At 48.1% G+C, this 19,167-nt stretch overlaps 1 protein-coding gene across 3 annotated transcripts in view; it reads right to left on the bottom strand.

Moving 5' to 3' along the window:
- Nucleotides 1–1,414: 1,414 nt before the first annotated feature.
- The window catches only part of LOC144326666 (uncharacterized), a 48,554-nt gene continuing 30,801 nt past the window's right edge, over nt 1,415–19,167 (bottom strand). Inside the window, exons 1-3 of one of the 3 annotated variants that reach the window (XR_013391647.1) lie at nt 16,208–18,160; nt 4,055–7,354; nt 1,415–2,802 (exon numbers count right to left, since the gene is read on the bottom strand). Coding sequence is in view for 2 of the 3 variants with exons in the window: in XM_077923362.1 (XP_077779488.1) it covers nt 6,115–7,269 (1,155 nt within the window). In the remaining variant the exon portion in view is untranslated. Of the gene's footprint in view, nt 7,355–16,207; nt 18,161–19,167 lie in introns of those variants that run through there. The other 2 variants (XM_077923362.1, XM_077923363.1) reach the window with 2 other exon arrangements.

Here is a 19,167-nt window from a genome sequence, read left to right as displayed (position 1 = left end):
TGTTCTTAACCTGAAGCACCACTTTAGCTAATGGGGCCTCTGACTGCCGCGGTGCAATTTCTGTTCTCATCCTGAAGCAAAGTTCTTAACCCGAGGTACTATTTCTGGGTTAGCGGAGTCTGTAACCTGAAGCGTATTTAACCAGAGGTACCACTGTATGGCTTTCGGGTGGGGGTGTCGTCAGGGTCAGACTTGGGGGAAGGGGCAGGAGGCTTATAGGGACCAGGGCCTTCTCCAAAACTCCTTGCCTCTCTCGGAAGTGGAGCTTATTGGAGTTTCACTGCTCTGCAACCTTACCTCCGGGGGTGCGCACGTTCGAAAAGGAACCTGAAGTGTCGGAAGTTTCCATGCAATGGGGGCGCACGCGAAAGGAGCCCCTTGAGAGACGGAAGATTTCACAAAGGGGCGGAAGGGCAACAGAGGGCAACCCCCTCCCCCTTATATTGCACAAAAGGAAATCGGGAAGGCCATGTTACCGAGGAGGACTCTTCATCGCGCATGAATTCACAAAGATCAAACGACGAATCCTGTTTCCCTGCCGTTTCCCCTTTTGTCTTCCCTTCAGCAAGTCGGGATAACGTGAAATAAAACCACATCCATTCAAGACCTCCGTCCCACACACCTTAGAAAAGCCCAGCCAATCAGGAGTCACCATTTTGACAGCACCCAAACCACGGACCAATCGGAAGCTTCTGTTCTGACAGCCGCTATGACCGTTTAGCCAATGAGAAGCGCTCGGCTCCTGACAGTTGTGAAGCAGCGCCCCCTAAAAAAGGAAAGGGCTACGCAGGTACTGCACCTCTCAAAGCGTTGCTTCTTCAAACGGGGCTCAGCCAAGTTTCACAGCAGAGGATGCCCGCTGGGTTCCAGCGAAATTGTGAATTCCAACCTTGCAACCAAGTTGCATCAAATGTAATCCCTAGATTTTCTCTGTGCCTATTCCTCTAGGTGTGGACCTCTAAAAAGTCACATAAAATCACCCCTGTCATTGACTTTCATCGTTTTGAGCTTATTCAGATCAGAGGGGGAATGGGTAACAGGAGAGGGCTCAGAGATTCTACTGGGGTCAGCCATAATCCACAGGAATCATGTCCACAGGAATCTTCCTCTAAGGCCATGATCTGAGATCCCAGGCAAGACAAAGGGGCGCATTTGACTTGACTCAGGGAGCAAGTGTCACAGTGAACACAGGTATGAAAGGTATGTTTGATTGACTGTGACTCAGATTTCTGCCTGTCACCACACCTCTTTTTCAACATAACGAATGACGGATTTATGATCCGATTGAAATCATAGACCAGCATAAGGTAGAAGCCGCTACAACCATACATAGAACCGTAGAAATAAGGGGCACACATTCTCTTACAGTAGACCAGCACCAGATTAAAAAAAACATAAAACACATACAGTTGCATTCAAATTATTCAACCCCCATTGCAAATCAGGTTTATTAAGATGATTTACAGACTTTCAGCTGTTTGCCATGAGCAAATCAAACAAAAGAAATTGAAATAGCGCAACACAATGGATGCATCAGTTGGTTCCCCCAAATTCAGCTGAACACGTTGTTGTGTTACTGGAACACTCAGCAGACTCACACAGGGGAAGTCCTTCCCAATGGGACTTAATAATAATAATAATAATAATAATAATAATAATAATGACTGGGCGGCTTCCAAAAAAATATTAAAATACTGTAATACATCAAACATGAAAAGCTTCCCTAAACAGGGCTGCCTTCAGATGTCTTCTAAAAGTCTGGTAGTTGTTCTTCTCTTTGACATCTGGTGGGAGGGTGTTCCACAGGGCAGGTGCCACTACCGAGAAGGCCCTCTGCCTGGTTCCCTGTAACTTGGCATCTCGCAGGGAGGGAACCGCCAGAAGGCCCTCAGAGCTGGACCTCAGTGTCCGGGCAGAACAATGGGGGTGGAGACGCTCCTTCAGGTATACTGGGCTGCTGCCGTTTAGGGCTTTAAAGGTCAGCACCAACACTTTGAATTGTGCTTGGAAACGTACTGGGAGCCAATGTAGGTCTTTCAAGACCGGTGTTATGTGGTCTCAGCGGCCGCAACCCAGTCAACAGTCTACCTGCTGCATTCTGGATTAGTTGTAGTTTCCGGGTCACCTTCAAAGGTAGCCCCACATAGAGCGCATGGCAGTAGTCCAAGCAGGAGATAACCAGAGCATGCACCACTCTGGTGAGACAGTACACAGGCAGGGAGGGTCTCAGCCTGTGTACCAGATGGAGCCAGTAGACAGTTGCCCTGGATACAGAATTGACCTGTGCCTCCATGGACAGCTGGGAGTCCAGAATGACTCCCAGGCTGCACACCTTGTCCTTCAGGGGTACAGTTACCCCATTCAGGACCAGGGAATCCTCCACACCTGCCCACCTCCTGTCCCCCAAAAACAGTACTTCTGTCTTGTCAGGATTCAACCTCAATCTGTTAGTCGCCATCCATCCTCCAACCGCCAACTTAAGACATACCTGTTATTGCAGGCAATGCTTCACAGCCTAACATACCTCACAGGGCTATTGTCAGGATTAAATTGGGGGGGGGGGCATGTAACACCACCTTGAGATCCTTGGAGAAAAAGCTGTTCTATGAATACAATAAATCAATCTCAAAAAGGTCAGGTGTGTAAGGTTCTCCACACAGACAGGAACAACTAGCTGCCCAAATATAAGATAAGGAACAACAGGCTTGCCAGTACTACATATGAAAAGGATCTAGAGGTCTTGGAGGACCACAAGCGTCAACCCTGTGGTGCAACAACAAAAAAGGCAAATGCTATTCCAGGCTGTATGAAGAAGAAGAAGAAGAAGAAGAAGAAGAAGAAGAAGAAGAAGAAGAAGAAGTAGTTAACAATGAAGATTGTAATTTATTGCAAGTGCAAATATAATAAAATAATAATAATAATAATAATAATAATAATAATAATATTTATATCCTGCCCTCCCCAGCCGAAGCCGGGCTCAGGGCGGCTAATAACAATCAAATAATCCAACATTCTAAAACATTTCATTATAAAAATTAATTAAAATCAAATTAATGGCAACCTTTAAGCAAATTTCTGTGCAGGTTGCCAGAGGAGGGAGTCAGGCTGGGCCCTGACCAAAGGCCTGGCGGAACACCTCTGTCTTGCAGGCCCTGCGGAAAGATGTCAGGTCCCACAGGGCCCTAGTTTCTTGTGACAGAGCGTTCCACCTGATTTGAGCCGCAGCCAAGAAAGCCCTGGCTCTAGTTGAGGCCAGCCTAACCTCTCTGAGGCCTGGGACCTTCAGGATGTTTTTATTTGCAGACCGTAGGTTCCTCTGTGGGGCATACAAGGAGAGGCGTTGAAAACGCTGTTACTCTTTACCTTCTCAGTCTTATTTTATTCTGTTTCTATCTCTTCTACCTCCCTTCACACAAGAACCAACTGCACTAACTCTCTGTTTCCAACTGCCTGCCAACCGCTTTCCCAACTGCCTTAACCAACCAACCAACCAACCCACTAAAAGCAACCTGGGGCTAAGCCCTTTTATAAACAGGTAGGCTCCGCCTCCAGCTTTTCTATTGGTCTGCCTATTAACCCTTTCTCTCCCCCTCTACAGACATTTCCAAAAGAACGGGCAAACGCCACAGCAGCTTATACATACACGTTAATATTCAAACTCTCATATATTGTTTATATTTTATAAATTAATTGTGTCGCAACACCTCCTCATTCTTGGCTATGTGAAGTGTTCAGATAAAACATTATCTCTGGAGGCATCAGGAATAAAAGGGCTGTTTAGTGGCATAACCAGGAAGAAGAGTTTGGATTTGATATCCCGCTTTATCAGTACCCGAAGGAGTCTCAAAGCGGCTAACATTCTCCTTTCCCTTCCTCCCCCACAACAAACACTCTGTGAGGTGAGTGGGGCTGAGAGACTTCAGAGAGAAGTGTGACTGGCCCAAGGTCACCCAGCAGCTGCATGTGGAGGAGCGGGGAAGCGAACCCGGTTCACCAGATTATGAGTCCACCGCTCTTAACCACTACATCATGCTAGCTCTCTCAAGATACTTACTTTTATTTTTCAAGAGAAATACAACATCTAGGTAAAGGGAAGTCATAGTCCCACTCTCTTCTGCCTCGGTCAGACCACACCTGGAATACTGTGTCCAGTTCTGGGCACCACAATTTAAGGAGGACGTTGACAAGCTGGAAGGTGGGCAAAGGAGGGCAACCAAGATGATCAAGGTTGTGAAAACTAAGCCTGATGAGGAATGGTTGAAGGAGCTGGGTATGTTTAGCCTGGAAAAGAGGAGACTGAGAGGAGATATGATAGCCATCTTCAAGTATCGGAAGGGCTGTCACATGGAAGATGGGAGAGCAAGCTTGTTTCCTCCTGCCCTCGAGGGCAGGACTCAAACCAGTGGCTTCAAGTTGCAGGGAAGGAGATTTTGACTAGACACACAGGACATTTTTCTGACGGTAGGAGCTGTTTTTACTATTACTATTATTATTAAAGTTTTCTTGGTTTACAAAGGTATGTGCAATGTCTTTTTTTTTCAAGTTACATTTTCCATTGGTCAGTTTCATCTGTTGAGACATTAGGGTTACGTTAGGAAGAAAAGGGGGGAGGAAGAGGTGGAGGGGGGATGGTGAGTGGGGGGTGGGGGGTGGGCTCGGGAAGCAATGTTTCTAATTTGCTTAATGTGTGGGGTTTTGTGTCAGCGTCGTTTGTGTGGGTTCTCTTTGCTACTCACTTGTGTTCCTTTGGTGGTGAGAGAAATTGGGGTTGGCCTAGGGTGCGGTTGCCGGTTTGTGATTAGCTGTGGTGAACTTTGTTTTTGTGTGTGAGTGGGGTGGGTGGGTGTTTTTGAATCAGGTTAGCCATATTGATTTGTATGCTGTTATGAGTTATTTGTGGTGTAAGTGGCCATTATTGTCTTGGAAGATGTTTACTAAGGCCAGTTCTGGGGTGGTTTCTAATACTTGTTGGGTTATTTTACTTATTTCTTGTATAGCTATTGTCCAGAATAGTTGGATTTTGGGCACTCCCACCACATGTGGAGGTATGTGCCTGTGGAGGTACACCCTCTCCAGCATTTTGGTGAGGTTCCTGGGCGTATTAGCGCTAGTTTTCTTGGTGTTAGGTACCACATGTAGGTGAGCTTCAGTGAGTTCCTTTCTTTTCGTTGATATGGATTTAAATTGGGATTTAGAGCACATTCTGGTCCATTGAGTGGGGTTAAACTCATAGCCTATGTCATCCTCCCATTGTTTTTTGATTGTGTCTAGGGAGTTTGTAGGATTTTGGAGTCGTATTTTGTATATTGCAGATACCATCCCTTTACCGTTTCCCTTTGTTGTTAGGAGGAGGTTTTAAAGGTTGTCAGGGGCCTAGTTGCTGCTGATTTTACTACTGGATTGTTTAAGAGGGCATGTAATTGGTGTTGTGTTAACCAGGGCATTTGGGTGTCTTCTAGTTTGTCTTGTATTTCTTGTGTTGACAAAGTTTATTAGGCAAAGTTTATTAAGCCTTTGGTTTGCCAGGTTTTTATCTGGAGGTTTTGTGCTGCATGATGGAATAATGGGTGGTACGCAAGGGGAATTAGTGGGGATGGGGTTGGGGATAGTTTGCCTATTACAGTTTTGGAAAAGGCCTTGGAAGGGAGCAGGCCCTGCAGTCCTCCCCACAGCTGATGGTCTGTGCATGTAAAATTATATACATATAAAGTAATAGAAGCACTTCCTGCACACTCCTTCCATTCAAACCATTTCTGCCTTTTCAGTTTGTTGGTAGATTGTTGGGTTTCAACTCTTAAAGCTTCTCCTTGTGAGTCCATTGATGTTTTGTAAGAACATCAGGACTGAAGCGCTATCAACACTCCATATAAGTGCTTTTCCCTTTTTGAGTTTGCTGGTGTTTGCTAAGGTTTCCACTTCTATTGAAGCTCTTTCCACACTCCATACATTTATTTCCTTGTCCCCGAGTGAGTTTGTTGGTGTCTTCTAAGGGGTCCACTCTGACTGAAGCTCCTTCCACACTCCATGCATTTAAATGGCTTCTCTCCTGTGTGCCTCCGTTGATGAATTCTAAGTTTTCCACTCTCAGTGAAGCTATTTCCACATTCCATGCATTTAAATGGTTTCTCCTGTGTGTGTTTGATGATGCGCATTCAGACATCCACTCTCAGTGAAGCTCTTTCCACACTCCATGCATTTAAATGGTTTCTCTCCTGTGTGCCTCCGTTGATGAATTCTAAGTTTTCCACTCTGACTGAAGCTCTTTCCACACTCCATGCATTTAAATGGTTTCTCCCCTGTGTGAGTCCGTTGATGAATTCTAAGGTATCCACTCTGACTGAAGCTCTTTCCACACTCCATGCATTTAAATGGTTTCTCCCCAGTGTGACTCCGTTGATGAATTCTAAGGCTATCGCTAGTAGTGAAGCTCTTTCCACATTCCATGCATTTAAATGATTTCTCCCCAGTGTGAATTTGATGATGTGCATTCAGGCATGCCCTCCGACTGTAGCGCTTTCCACACTCCATGCATTTAAATGGTTTCTCTCCTGTGTGAGTCCGTTGATGAATTCTAAGGTTTTCGCTAGTAGTGAAGCTCTTTCCACATTCCATGCATTTAAATGATTTCTCCTCAGTGTGTGTTTGATGATGTGCATTCAGGCTTCCACTCTGACTGAAGCTCTTTCCACACTCCATACATTTAAATGGTTTCTCTCCTGTGTGCGTCCGTTGATGAATTCTAAGTTTTCCACTCTCAGTGAAGCTCTTTCCACATTCCATGCATTGAAATGGTTTCTCCCCTGTGTGTGTTTGATGATGTGCATTCAGGCATCCACTCTCAGTGAAGCTCTTTCCACACTCCATGCATTTAAATGGTTTCTCTCCTGTGTGCCTCCGTTGATGAATTCTAAGGCTTCCGCTAGTAGTGAAGCTCTTTCCACACTCCATGCATTTAAATGGTTTCTCCCCTGTGTGAATCCGTTGATGAATTCTAAGATCTCCACTCTGACTGAAGCTCTTTCCACACTCCATACATTTAAATGGTTTCTCCCCTGTGTGAATCCGTTGATGAATTCTAAAGTGTCCACTCTGACTGAAGCTCTTTCCACACTCCATGCAATTAAATGGTTTCTCCCCTGTATGAGTCCGTTGGTGTTTTCTAAGGTTTCCACTGTCAGTGAGGCTCCTTCCACACTCCATACTTTGAAATTGTTTATGTTCTCTGTTTTCACACTCCATGTATTTAAATGGTTTCTTCGTTATTCCCATTTCACATGGCCCACTAGAATTCTGATTGCCTTCTCCCTTGTCTTCTTTCGATGGGGAGGGGTAGGGAGAAAATCCTATTTGTTTTCTAGGAAGAGAACAAAGGAATATTACACACATCAATTAGCACCTGCTCTTATTTTAACGTCTTGTACAATCTCTCCTGTCTTCCATATGTTCCGAATTTTTAGGCAAATGAAATAATGTAAAATAATGGTCATGCATCATCAGCCTTTTATAGCCCTTAATTATTGTTAATGAAGCAGCATTATCTTAGAATACGGTTGAACTGTGGGGTTTACGTTTTATAAAAAGTGGTTTCTCACAGGAAAGGGAGCTGCTCTATGTTCCATGAACCTGGCCACTATTCATCAGGGTCCTAAGTTCATCATGAAGTTCTTCATCCTCTGCACTATAATCCTACACCCCTTGGGCCACATTTTGTCCCCTTCGACCTCTAGATCTTTATTCATCACCTGCACAGTCCCTTTGGCCTCAGGACGTCCATACTGACCATTTTGGGAGACCCATATATACCGTAATTTTCGCTCCAAAACACGCACTTTTTTGCTCCTAGAAAGTAAGGGAAAATGCCTGTGCGTGTTACGGAGCGAATGCAGTGGATCGGAGTCAGTCAAGCAAAGCGGGAGCCGCTTGCAGGGCTTTGCACGGCTCTCGCTTTGCTTGCTTTACAGCCAGGAGGAGGGGCTCTCTGAAAGTAAGCAAAGCGAGAGCCGCTTACACGCTCTACGAGACTCTCGCTTTGCTTGCTTTAAAGCGACCTACGGCTCGGAGGAGCCGTGGAGGAGGGAAGGAGAGCCATGGCAGCAAAGCGGGCAACAGCCGCTTACACGGGAGGAGGGACAGACGGGAGCCATAGCGAGCTGGGAGGAGGCAGGTGGCTCAAAGCCAGCAGGCACTTTTAAAGTAGCCAGCAACAGCTGCTGCAGCCTCAGCTAGCAAAGGTCCACGCGCTCTCTAAATGGAGCAATGAGGCTGCAGAGGAACAGGAGGGCAAGGATAAAATTTAAGCAACCAGCAGCAAAAAAAACCCAACCTGGAGCTCTCAGCCACGAGCGCAGTGAAAACCAGGAAGTAAAAAAAAAAGGCTAGGGAGGGCACAGGATGAGGGAGAGGGGAAAACTAGGCAAATCCCCGCATCTCAGCTGTTTTCAGGCAGGATAGATTTGAGCAATGTCTGGGTCCTAGTGCCACTATCGCTTTTTTGTGCTCCATTCTATTGCTGCTGGTGGCTGCTTATCACTGATACCAGTAGCCACGTGCACAAACAAAGTAGAAGGCTGCAAGGAGGAGCACTTTTACACAGCTAATGGCGAATCCCCTGCAATCCAAGTCCTCCTCACTTGCTCAAATCTATTCTGCCTCAAAACAAGGAGCAGAAGGAACAGGCTGCAAACTGTTAAATGGCAAAAAACCCAGGGACAGGGCAAATACCTTAAGTATACCTTTAAAGCAACAGTGCTCTTTTCCTCCCTGCTCAGCTCCCCGAAAAGCTCCTTCTCCACACAGCCCACGCGTGCTCCTTGTCCCTTGAGTGCTTTTCCTTCCTCCCCACTTAAAACGTGGTTACAAAGCACGGATCCACATGGATCATCAGGGTTTTTGCACTAGGCTACCCCAAATTCACCGTCAGATCACATGTCTGTGGCCACAGCATGAACCACAAAAATCATACATCCGCTGTTTCATTTAGAATATTTTTTTCTTGTTTTCCTCCTCTAAAAACTACGTGCATGTTACGGTCAGGTGCGTGTTATAGAGCGAAAAATACGGTAAGTCTAGTGACAAGGCTTGGTGCTTGTGGTCGGTTGAAGGAGTGCTTAGTTGGAGAATGTTCTTGGGGTGGGACCTCCATCTCTCAGCCTTGCATTCTTGAATGGAGAGAGCTGGAGATGCAGAAGGAAAGCAGCTGGAGCCTGACTGCTGGGAAGGCCAGATTGAGACACCCACCCCAATTATGATTTATAATAATTATATGCTGCCATGTCTCGCACCCGCCTCCTGACACTGGCTTATCTTAGTGGAGATTCCCTGTCCAGGCCTCTCTCACTGTTCTTCCTCCTTTGCCGTGGGTGGCCAAGGACTTCTGGACATTCTAGCTCTGCTCCAACTGGGAATTATTTATTAAATTGTTATACCTCTCTTCATTTGAAGATCACAAGATAAAAATATGTGTGACACTGAAATAGGTGAGTATTAAAGGTGAATAACACTGATTGTGGGAAAGAAAAGAAAGAAGATGAAACCAGTGATGTGTCCAGCTGAATGTAATATTATTATAATAATAATAATAATAATAATAATAATAATAATAATAATAATGCGTAAAGAAGAAACCAATCTTCAAATCAGTTTCATATTCCCTGGCTGTATTTCTCAGTCACGATTGTGACTCAGAATCTTAGCCACAATTTATTCTAGAATATCAACTGGATCTCTTTGTAACAGGAGCCAGACATCCCTGGGATTTCATCCAGACATTCCTTTAGTGTGGGCAGCAGCAGCGGAGGAAGGAAGGAAGCAATTTGGGGGAAACAATTTCCTTCAGAAGGTCTTCCCCAGCGGCCAGCAGAGTTGATAAACTGCTCAGTGTGGACACCTTGAATTTAGCATGTTAGGGTCTGGATACCAATCATAATCCCTAGGAAATTTGTCAAAAATCCTTAAGATCCAGTTCCACCAACTCCCATGTAACACTGAGCCCTAGAGGAACCTTCTATGCTGAGAGGAGGCATCTCTGGCCCTCCAGATGTGGTTGGACTCAAAGTACCACCTGCCCAAGTAAGGATGGCCCATGGCCAGGGAGGATGGGAGTCTTATCTGGGGGGACACACTTTCCCCTTCTTCCCCCTCCTCTGAAAATGCGGAATGGGGGAGGCGGGGCACATTGACACACCAACAATATTTCAATATCGAGAAATGGTATTCGTGTTGCGACATCACCAAAATGTGTCTATACATGTGTGAGTAGAACAGTTGTGACTGTGCTGCCCGCCAGTTTAGCCGTAGGCATTTGACGAGAGAACCAACTAAAAAATTATGTGAAATGTAAAAGTGTTCCAACACTTTTTTACATCATTTAAGTTAAGATTTAAAAATACCAAGTTAAAAAATACCAAGGTAAGTTATTCCACTTAGTAATCAGGATTACACGTGATTTTCAAATAAGTTCAGTGGTTTTATTAACAATTGCTAGTTGACATTGAAAATGTCCGTTGGGGCACTTTGATACACTAAGACATGGGACGCACTGATACGTATAATAGTGCCCCGCTTAGCATACAATAATCTCTAAACAAGTGTCATATCTCAGGAAAAAACCAGGATCTTGTACGTTTGCTTCCGCATTGCAAGTGTTGATTTCAAGGATGTTGTTTCGCGGTTGCCAAAACCAAATTTCCCAAAGGGCACATCTTGAACATCATCTCTTTGTACTTTTTCTATTGACTTATGTGGATATAATGTGTAATAGAAGCTAAATGTTAAGTAATTATCTTATTTTTATAAGCATTTTGTTTCAATTACTATTTTTTGACTACCTAATGTGCGTTCTTATACTTTTTAAAGTTTTTCCAAACTTCCGGCCCATGGGCCTTAGGTTGCCTATGCCTGAGATAGAGGGTTAAATCAGGGCTGGCCAAATGGGACTCAGCTCCGTCCCCTCCCTGCATCTGCTGCCTGAGGGGGCTGCCTCAGTTTCCCTCACGGTGGAGCAGGCCCTGAGAACAGCTTTCCCGCTGCCTTCCAAAATACAGTCATACCTCGGGTTACAGATGCTTCGAGTTGTGTGTTTTCGATTTTATGCACCGCGCCAAACGCGGAAGTACTAGAACAGGTTACTTCCAGGTTTCGCGCGTGTGCAGAACCACTAATTCACTCTTTGCACATGTGCAGATGCACCAAATTGCAACCCACAAATGCGCAGACGCGGCGCTGCGGGTTGTGAATGTGCCTCCCGCACCGATCACGTTCGCAACCCAAGCATCCACTGCACAGGAAACATGACACAGAAGACCTTGGAGTCTCACCGTGGAACACAACAACAACAACAACGATTGGTTATACGTCACTTTGGGCTGCCCTGGGCGGTGGCGTAGGGTGTCCCCGTTACAACAGCCCTGCAAAATAGACCGGAGTTGCTGCACGCTTTTGGGACTTGGAAGAGTAACTTACGGCAACCCTAAAGGGCAGTCCAGTGTCGAAATTACGGGGGCCTCTTTCAAATAGGGGCTGGTGTTTGAACTTGGGCTTTGCTAATGTTACGGAATTGGCAGGGGGGGGGCACTTGTGGGAGAGCAGGTTTCTTTGGCCGTCTCCCCCTTCCTTGCTTGCCCCTTCTGCGTTCCCATGGCAAGTCCAGCCGAATTCGACTATGGCGTGTGGTGCATATCTCCGCCTTCAGACGGAGGGAGCCAGGCAGCTTTCTGGGTCATGTGCCCAACTTTTCATGAGCTGATATTAAATCCCAAAAGACCTACAGCTGTTTGTTACAAAGGGTGGGGCCCGATTCCGGTAGGTTTATGATATTAACTCTTTCCGTGCTCATTTCTGATGCTCAGAAGCAGGTGACCCTTTCCTAGACCTTCCTGATGACATTCTCAGTCTGACATACAGTATTTACACAGAAACACGAATCAAACACAAAAAACCCTTTACATAACTCCCTTTCTAAAATACACTGAGACCATCTTATAACATATCCCCGCTATAACACACAAGTTCTAATTAAATCCTAATATTTACTATACCTAAACATTGAGCACCACAGAGTAATAATAATAATAATAATAATAATAATATGTATTATTTCTACCCTGCCCATCTGGCTGAGTTTCCCCAGCCACTCTGGGTGGCTCCCAATTGAGTGTTAAAAACAATACAGCATTAAATATTAACAACTTCCCTAAACAAGGCTGCCTTCAGATGTCTTTTAAAAATAGGATAGCTGCTAAATTCCTTGACATCTGATGGGAGGGCATTCCACAGGGCAAGTGCCACTACCCAGAAGGCCCTCTGTCTGGTCCTCTGTAACCTCACTTCTTGCAATGAGGGAACCGCCAGAAGGCCCTCGGCGCTGGATTTCAGTGTCCAAGTTGAACGATGGAGGTGGAGACGCTCCTTCAGGTATACAGGACCGAGGCCATTTAGGGCTTAAAAGGTCAGCACCGACACTTTGAATTGTGCTCAGAAATGTCCTCAAATATTCCTCTGCAGTAAAGGAGGCAAATGGAAGCCTTCCCATTGTCCTTGTGCTTACAAATACTGCCTTAAGGAGGGATGAACAGGGTGGGCCTGTGAGCTGGATTCAGGAACTAAAGTATTTACCATCACAAAAGAATGGCCAGGCTGCCCAGGTAATGCAGTTAGTGACCATTAACAGGTATCCTTGGGGACAGGTTTTCTGCTGTAGACCGCCTCCTGTGATCTATTCCTGCTGTAGACAGTCTCCTTCTGTATGATATTTGGGGGGGGGGTGGTCTTGGGTGGGCAATTTCAAAAGACTATATAAGGCCTTGCACACCTCCCTCCTGGTTGTGGTGAGGGGGGGGAAACCCTGTTGCAATAAAGATCAGGCTTACTAGCCGCTTTGCTTCTCCATATACTCTGGTTGGCCTCTGTTATTTTCTCCTACCTACCGTATTTTTCGCTGCATAAGGCACACCTGATCATAAGGGGCACCTAGTTTCTAGAGGGGGAATTCAAGAAGAAAAATATTATTTAAAGGGAGCGCTGAGCAGAGCTCCCTGGTGCCCTGCGGAGGCATTGCGCCACTAAGGCAGAAGCTAAAACAGCTAGAGGGAGCGCTGCGCAGCGCTCTCTCTAGCTGTTCTGGCTTCTGAGGTAGCCTGCGAAGCCTCCGCAGGGCAGCAGCAAGCCTTCATCCCGGGCTTCCCCCGCCAGCCCTGACAAGCTCTGGGAGTATTCCCCACCTCCTGCAAAAGCCCACAGGAGCTGTGCACCCTTTAAGGAGCGTGCGGCTCCTGCGAGCTTTTTTACGAGGTGGGAGAAGGGACTGACGCAGCCAGTTAGTCCCTTCTCCCTCCTCAGGGAAAAGCCCCCAAGAGCGGCGTGCTTTTTAAAGGGTGTGCGGCTTCTGCGGGAGGTGGGGGAATTCTGTAAGATTATTTGGGGAAGTTTTTCTAATGAGAAGATATTGTCACAGATGCTTGTTTTTGCCATTCTCAAAAGTGTGAATTTGTGTCTGCAGAGATAACATGCCTTTTCTTCACAGGAAAAATGCTATAAAATAAACATACAGAGTTGAGGGAAAACCTTAATCCCATTGTTCCTTTGCAGATTTACCGTATTTTTCGCACCATAGGACGTACTTTTCCCCTCCAAAAATGAAGGGGAAATGTGTGTGCGTCCTATGGTGCGAATGCAGGCTTTCGCTGAAGCTGGAGAGCCCCACCACCAGCCCCACAAGCTCGGGGGACAGCGGGGAGGCGGAACGCCGCCATCCCGCTGTCCCCCGACTTGGTTAGAAGGCTGGCGGGGGGAGAAGCCTGCTCCTCCCCGTCGCCAGCCCCGCAAACTCGGGGGACAGCGGGAGAGGCGCAGCGCGCCCTTCCCGCTGCCCCCCGACTTGGCTAGAAGGCTGGCGGGGGGGGGGAAGCCTGCTCCTCCCCATCGCCAGCCCCGCAAACTCGGGAGACAGCGGGAGAGGCGCAGCGCGCCCTTCCCGCTGCCCCCCAACTTGGCTAGAAGGCTGGCGGGGGGGGGAGAAGCCTGCTCCTCCCCGTCGCCAGCCCCGCAAACTTGGGAGACAGCAGGAGAGGCGCAGCGCGCGCGCCCTTCCTGCTGCCCCCCGACTTGGCTAGAAGGCTGGCGGGGGGGGGGGAGAAGCCTGCTCCCCCCCGTTGCCAGCCCTGCAAACTCGGGAGAGGTGCCAGCCCTGCAAACTCGGCTGGAGAGGTGACGCGCGCCTATGGATGCTCCTGCCATAAGCGCGCGTCACCTCTCCCGTTGGGAGAGGGTTGCAGGGGGCTGCTTTAGCCCCGCGCGCGCTCTCCCGGCTGGAGAGGTGACGCGCGCCTATGGCAGGAGCCTCCATAGGCGCGCGTCACCTCTCCAGCCGGCAGAGCACGCACGGGGCTAAAGCAGCCCCCCGCAACCCTCTCCCGGCTGGAGAGGTGACGCGCGCCTATGGCCGCTGCTCCCTGACCTGCTCTTTGGGGCTGGTGGTGGGCTTCCCCCGCCAGCCCCAAAGAGCAGGTCGAAAGGAACTTGAAGCCTGGAGAGCGAGAGGGGTCGGTGCGCACCGACCCCTCTCGCTCTCCAGGCTTCCAAGGTAGCCGCCTGAACGCACCTTAAACGGCACCTTGTTTTAGAGCGGGAAAACAAAAGGGGGAAAATTCTCACACTCTCTGCCCAGCGCCCCTGCTTCGCTGAAGGGGTGCTGGGCAGAGAGCAGAAGAATTTTTTTTCCTTGTTCTCCCCCCTCTAAAACAAGGTGCGTCCTATTGTCCGGTGCATCCTATGGTGCGAAAAATACGGTATATACACAGAATCAACTCCTTAAATTCTAAGTTCCAAGAGGTTCAATGAACAGATGGTTTGCAGTGGAAGAGATCTGCACAAGTAGCTAAGTGTGAAGCAGTAAAAATGAAAGTGCAACCTTGTGAGCAGAATACTCCACACATCTTGGGGTCTTTGTGTAATAATTGTGCAAGTCAGACTTGAGGCAAGTGCTGAAGGCTCTTCAGGGCTGGCAACCTCTTCCCAATCCCACTGGGTTCCCACAACCGCACTAACACTTAACTCTACAGAATAGGCACCTGGATGCAGAAGCCAATCCAAAGGGGTGGCTGGTAGTGGAGGAGGTGAAATGCACAAGTTCTGAGTTTTTCATGTGCGCTAAAACTCAGTCTGCTTGGTTGCTTTTTATTTAAAAAAATGTTTACCAACATGCTATAATATTATTGTTTTAGTTAAATAGATTGCTTAAGTTGTTATTAAGGAAATGATTATTTTTCTCCTTCCAATAAATTACAGCAGAACTGTTGTCCAAATATAGACAGTAAACTTATTAAACCTCAGAATGATTTCATAATTATCTGTCTATGTATTTCTAATAGTGTAACCAAATCAGAAATTTTTGATTTAAATAGAATCATACTGACTACTGATTTATTGTAAATTGTGATTGAAATCAATTTGATTTATATCAAATTCACCCTGATTGCAATCTACCACAATGTCTGAAATAAGGATGGAACTATACAGAGGCGAACAGGACAATGTCCTGGCAGCTGCTACTACTTAGGTGTCTGAAACGGATAAATGAAAATATTCTCAATCATCACACACTCAGTTTCATCAGCAGGGAAGCCAAGATGCATCCTAGCAGGACTTTTGGGTTTGCGCTAGGATATAATTGGTGGTATTCAGGACAATCCAAAGTATGGAGATAAGTCCTAGCGAATACAGATGATCTGGGACAGCCAACACCCTCAGCAGGGAGGTTGGGTGATGGGGGTGGGGGTCAGGGGTGCTGGAAGGGGAGGCGTCTCTGTCGAGGCTCCTCCCCTTCCTTTAACCCTTCCATGGACTCCCTCTCTCCGTTTCCCCAGCCAAAAGGGACCCAGCCAGGCGCCCCACAACCCCAGGGATTCCTGCCGGGGGAAGCCGGGAGAATGGGGGGCCTCAGCCCCACCCCCACTGAGGGCGTCCGGGGGGGGCAGGGCAGCTGAGCATCTCTCGGCCCCCAGGAAAGAGAAAGGGGAGTCTGGCGGTGCTGCTGCCCAGGAGATCTTGCCAGGTGTAGATCCCTGCAGGTGTTGGGTCCCCCCTTCCCACCTGGGTCGGGGCCTGGATCGGGGCCCCTGTCGACGGGCCCCAGGGAGGGCGCTTTCCTTACGGGGGGGTCTCCCCTTATCCCCCCCTTCCCTATTCCCCCCTCCTCTCCCTCCCTCTTTACCTCTTGGTCCTCCGCCTCCCTGGCTCCAGATTAGTCCGCTTTCCTTGTCTGCAATAGAAAGGGGGGCGGGGCGACGGGGGGCGGCTCTTCAGCGACGCCCCTCCTCCTTTTCCGATCTAGAAACTTCCGGCGCATTTCGCAGCGACACTTCCGGTTCCTTTTGGGATTCGCTTGCCCCTAGAGCTACAAATGCAGAGCAGCCCCTCCCTGTGTTGGGATGGGAAGAGGACGGGACGGCGCTGCCTCTGGGGGCTCCATGGGGACCTGGCCCCCCTCCTTCCTCCTCCCCACAGCAGGGGAGGGAAGAGGATGAATGAGAAGTAGGGAAGGGCTGCTCCTCCCCCTGTGGGTCAGGAGAGTGGGGGAGGGGCGGACCCAGGGAAGCCGGGGGGGGGTGTCCCTCCCCTCCCCCGCCCAGATTTGCCTCGCAAGGTCCTCTGTGAAGCCCAGAGATGGACCCAGACATGGGGCTGCCTGAGAGAGAAGGGGCGCTTCCTTTCCTCTCCTGCGCCCAGAGACCCCCTTGGCCCGACAGGGAGAGGGTGGGCTCCCCTTCCGCCATGAGAGGAATGCAATGGGGTTGTGAGGGGGGGGGAGAGAGAGACCCCTTTCTGCTCCCCTCACAAGAGGGTCCCCCTTGTGTCTCTGAGGGACAAGAGAGGAGGCGCCCCTCCCCCCACTGCTTCTTTCCCTCAGCGACTCCGAGGGCAACGACTTTTCCCGCCTTTTCCCAACTTCCCGCCCTTCGAAATCTGAGCCTCGCCTCAGTTTCAGGCGCCAAGGAGGCAGATTCCCCGGGCTCCCTGATTTATTAGTGGATTTCTTCTCATTCGCCCTGATTTCTGCTCATATATCTTGCTTTTGGAGCTTCTCTCTGCTTCTTTAGTAAGAAGGCTGTATAAACCCCCCTCACCACTGCCTGAATCCCATACAGTATGTCAAAGTCTGATTTCTTCCCATTTGCTGTGTATAATTCTTCCTCCAGGACTGTTCTTCCTTCCTGCCAATGTCACTTCCAAACTAATAATTCTTCCCTCACTATCCTTAAATAGCTGCTTGGGGACTAGTTTGGGACCTGCATAAAGAACCTCCTCTCTTTTCTCGTTTTAGCTGTAGGTACAAGTTCACGGCCAAAAGCCTTATTGATACACAATCTTCCATCCGATGCCTGCTTACTCGGAAGTAAGTCCTACTCTGCTCCCATGTGCGGAGCCAGCAGTTCAGGCACTTCTGCTAGCAGGAGGCCAAAGGAGCCGGAGTGGTTTGCAACCAGGGTGGTTTCCAAATGCTGCCCTTTTGGATACGTTTCCATTTATTCTTTTGCGTGGGGACTGGCCAGATTGAACCCCCCCGCCCCCATTCAAAAGAAAGACTTGCAAAAGATTTCAAAGGCGAAATTTCCAAAAGATGGCATATTGTCCTGAATTTAAGACAAGTCAGTTGAAAACTCATGGGCTTTTTTGGCGTTTATTTGGGGCCTTGTCTAAAAAATAGCTCTACAGTTTTGGGGGTGTCCTGGTTTTTACTTTTTGCAATGTGGCAACCCTAATTATTCTGGGCTCTGCTTGAACTGAAACTCCCTTTTAGAGCTCAGTCGGTAGAGCATGAGACTCTGAATCTATGGGTTAGGAGTTTGAGCCCCACTTTGGGCAAAATACCTTAATTCCAGGGGGCTGGACTAGATGACCCCCGTGGTCCCTTCCAACTCTGCAATTCTAGGATTCTACCATGTGTAGAGGAAAGATCGCCCTCTTGTGGGCAGTGGAGGAATGATGTAATGTTGGTTGGTGGGAACTGTTCTTGAGTGTTGCCTTGTCACACACATGCAACACCACAACAGTCCTGTGAAAGGAAGGGGGGAACATTTCTGCAGGCTGATGTCCATCCAGCTGCCCAGGCCCCAGCACCTCCCCCTAAGAGTGAAGGGTCCCAGTCTGGAAATCCCCCCTTCCTGCTGGAGATGAGGCCGTAAGGGATTCCAGACAGACAGAGGCGCCCTTGCTCTGTGATTCCCTTGCCAGCAGGGAGACTTCAAAAGCCCCCCCCCCCAATGCCTCCCCCTTCCCTCATTCAGTACGGAGACTTTTCATCTTGTGGTTGGGTCATTTTTAATCCAGTTTCTTTCTGTCTCCCTGCAATTTTAATACTGTTGTTGGTTTCCTTGTTTAAATTATTCTGTTTACTAGTGATATTTCACATAGTGTATGTGAATGCAAAGCAATTGTGGCTCTTGGGTAGAAATCTGTGATCCAGACATGACCTAGTCAATCACACCTTGTTTCAACATCCATCTAACATAAGGAGAAGAAAATCCCCCCATCATTTAGCCCGGACACTGAGGTCCACTTCCGAGGGTCTTCTGGGAGTTCCCTCATAATTACAGGGAACCAGGCAGAGGGCCTTCTTGGTAGTGGCGCCCTCCCTGTGGAACACACGCCCCCATAATAATTTATTAATAATAATTATCATCATCATCATCAGATGTCAAAGAGAGAAAGTAACTTTTGGAAGACCTCTGAAGGCCTTCAGGGAAGTTCTTAATGTTTGACATTTTACATGTTCCTTTGTCATAGAACCAAGCTGGCACCATCCATTGGTTCTGGCAGGGTTCTAGTTCATGGTCAACAAGATTAAACAGATGCACATTGGGCTGATGAGGAGGAGGTGAGGGACCAGGAGTGAGACCTTGGGGTCATGCTAGGTAACTCTGGGAAATTGTTGACCCTGTGTGCACTGGCTCGGGAAACTGCAAATCTCACGCTGGGGATGTTTAGGGAACCGATTGAAAATACACCTGCCACTCTCCTAATGGTTGTAGTGCAGATCTTGTTGGCATGCAGAGGGTCGCAAGGCCAGCTGGCTAGTCCCAGGTGGGTCATCTCCTTCCAGCCGTCCCGCTGCGAAGACCCATCAGCCTCTGCTCCGATGTAAATCAGCGACCCAAGCTTCGAAGCCAGGGC

This window comes from Podarcis muralis, chromosome 2 (assembly GCF_964188315.1).
Source record: "Podarcis muralis chromosome 2, rPodMur119.hap1.1, whole genome shotgun sequence".
Taxonomy (NCBI): domain Eukaryota; kingdom Metazoa; phylum Chordata; class Lepidosauria; order Squamata; family Lacertidae; genus Podarcis; species Podarcis muralis.
This window is presented reverse-complemented; position numbering and strand designations above follow the sequence as displayed.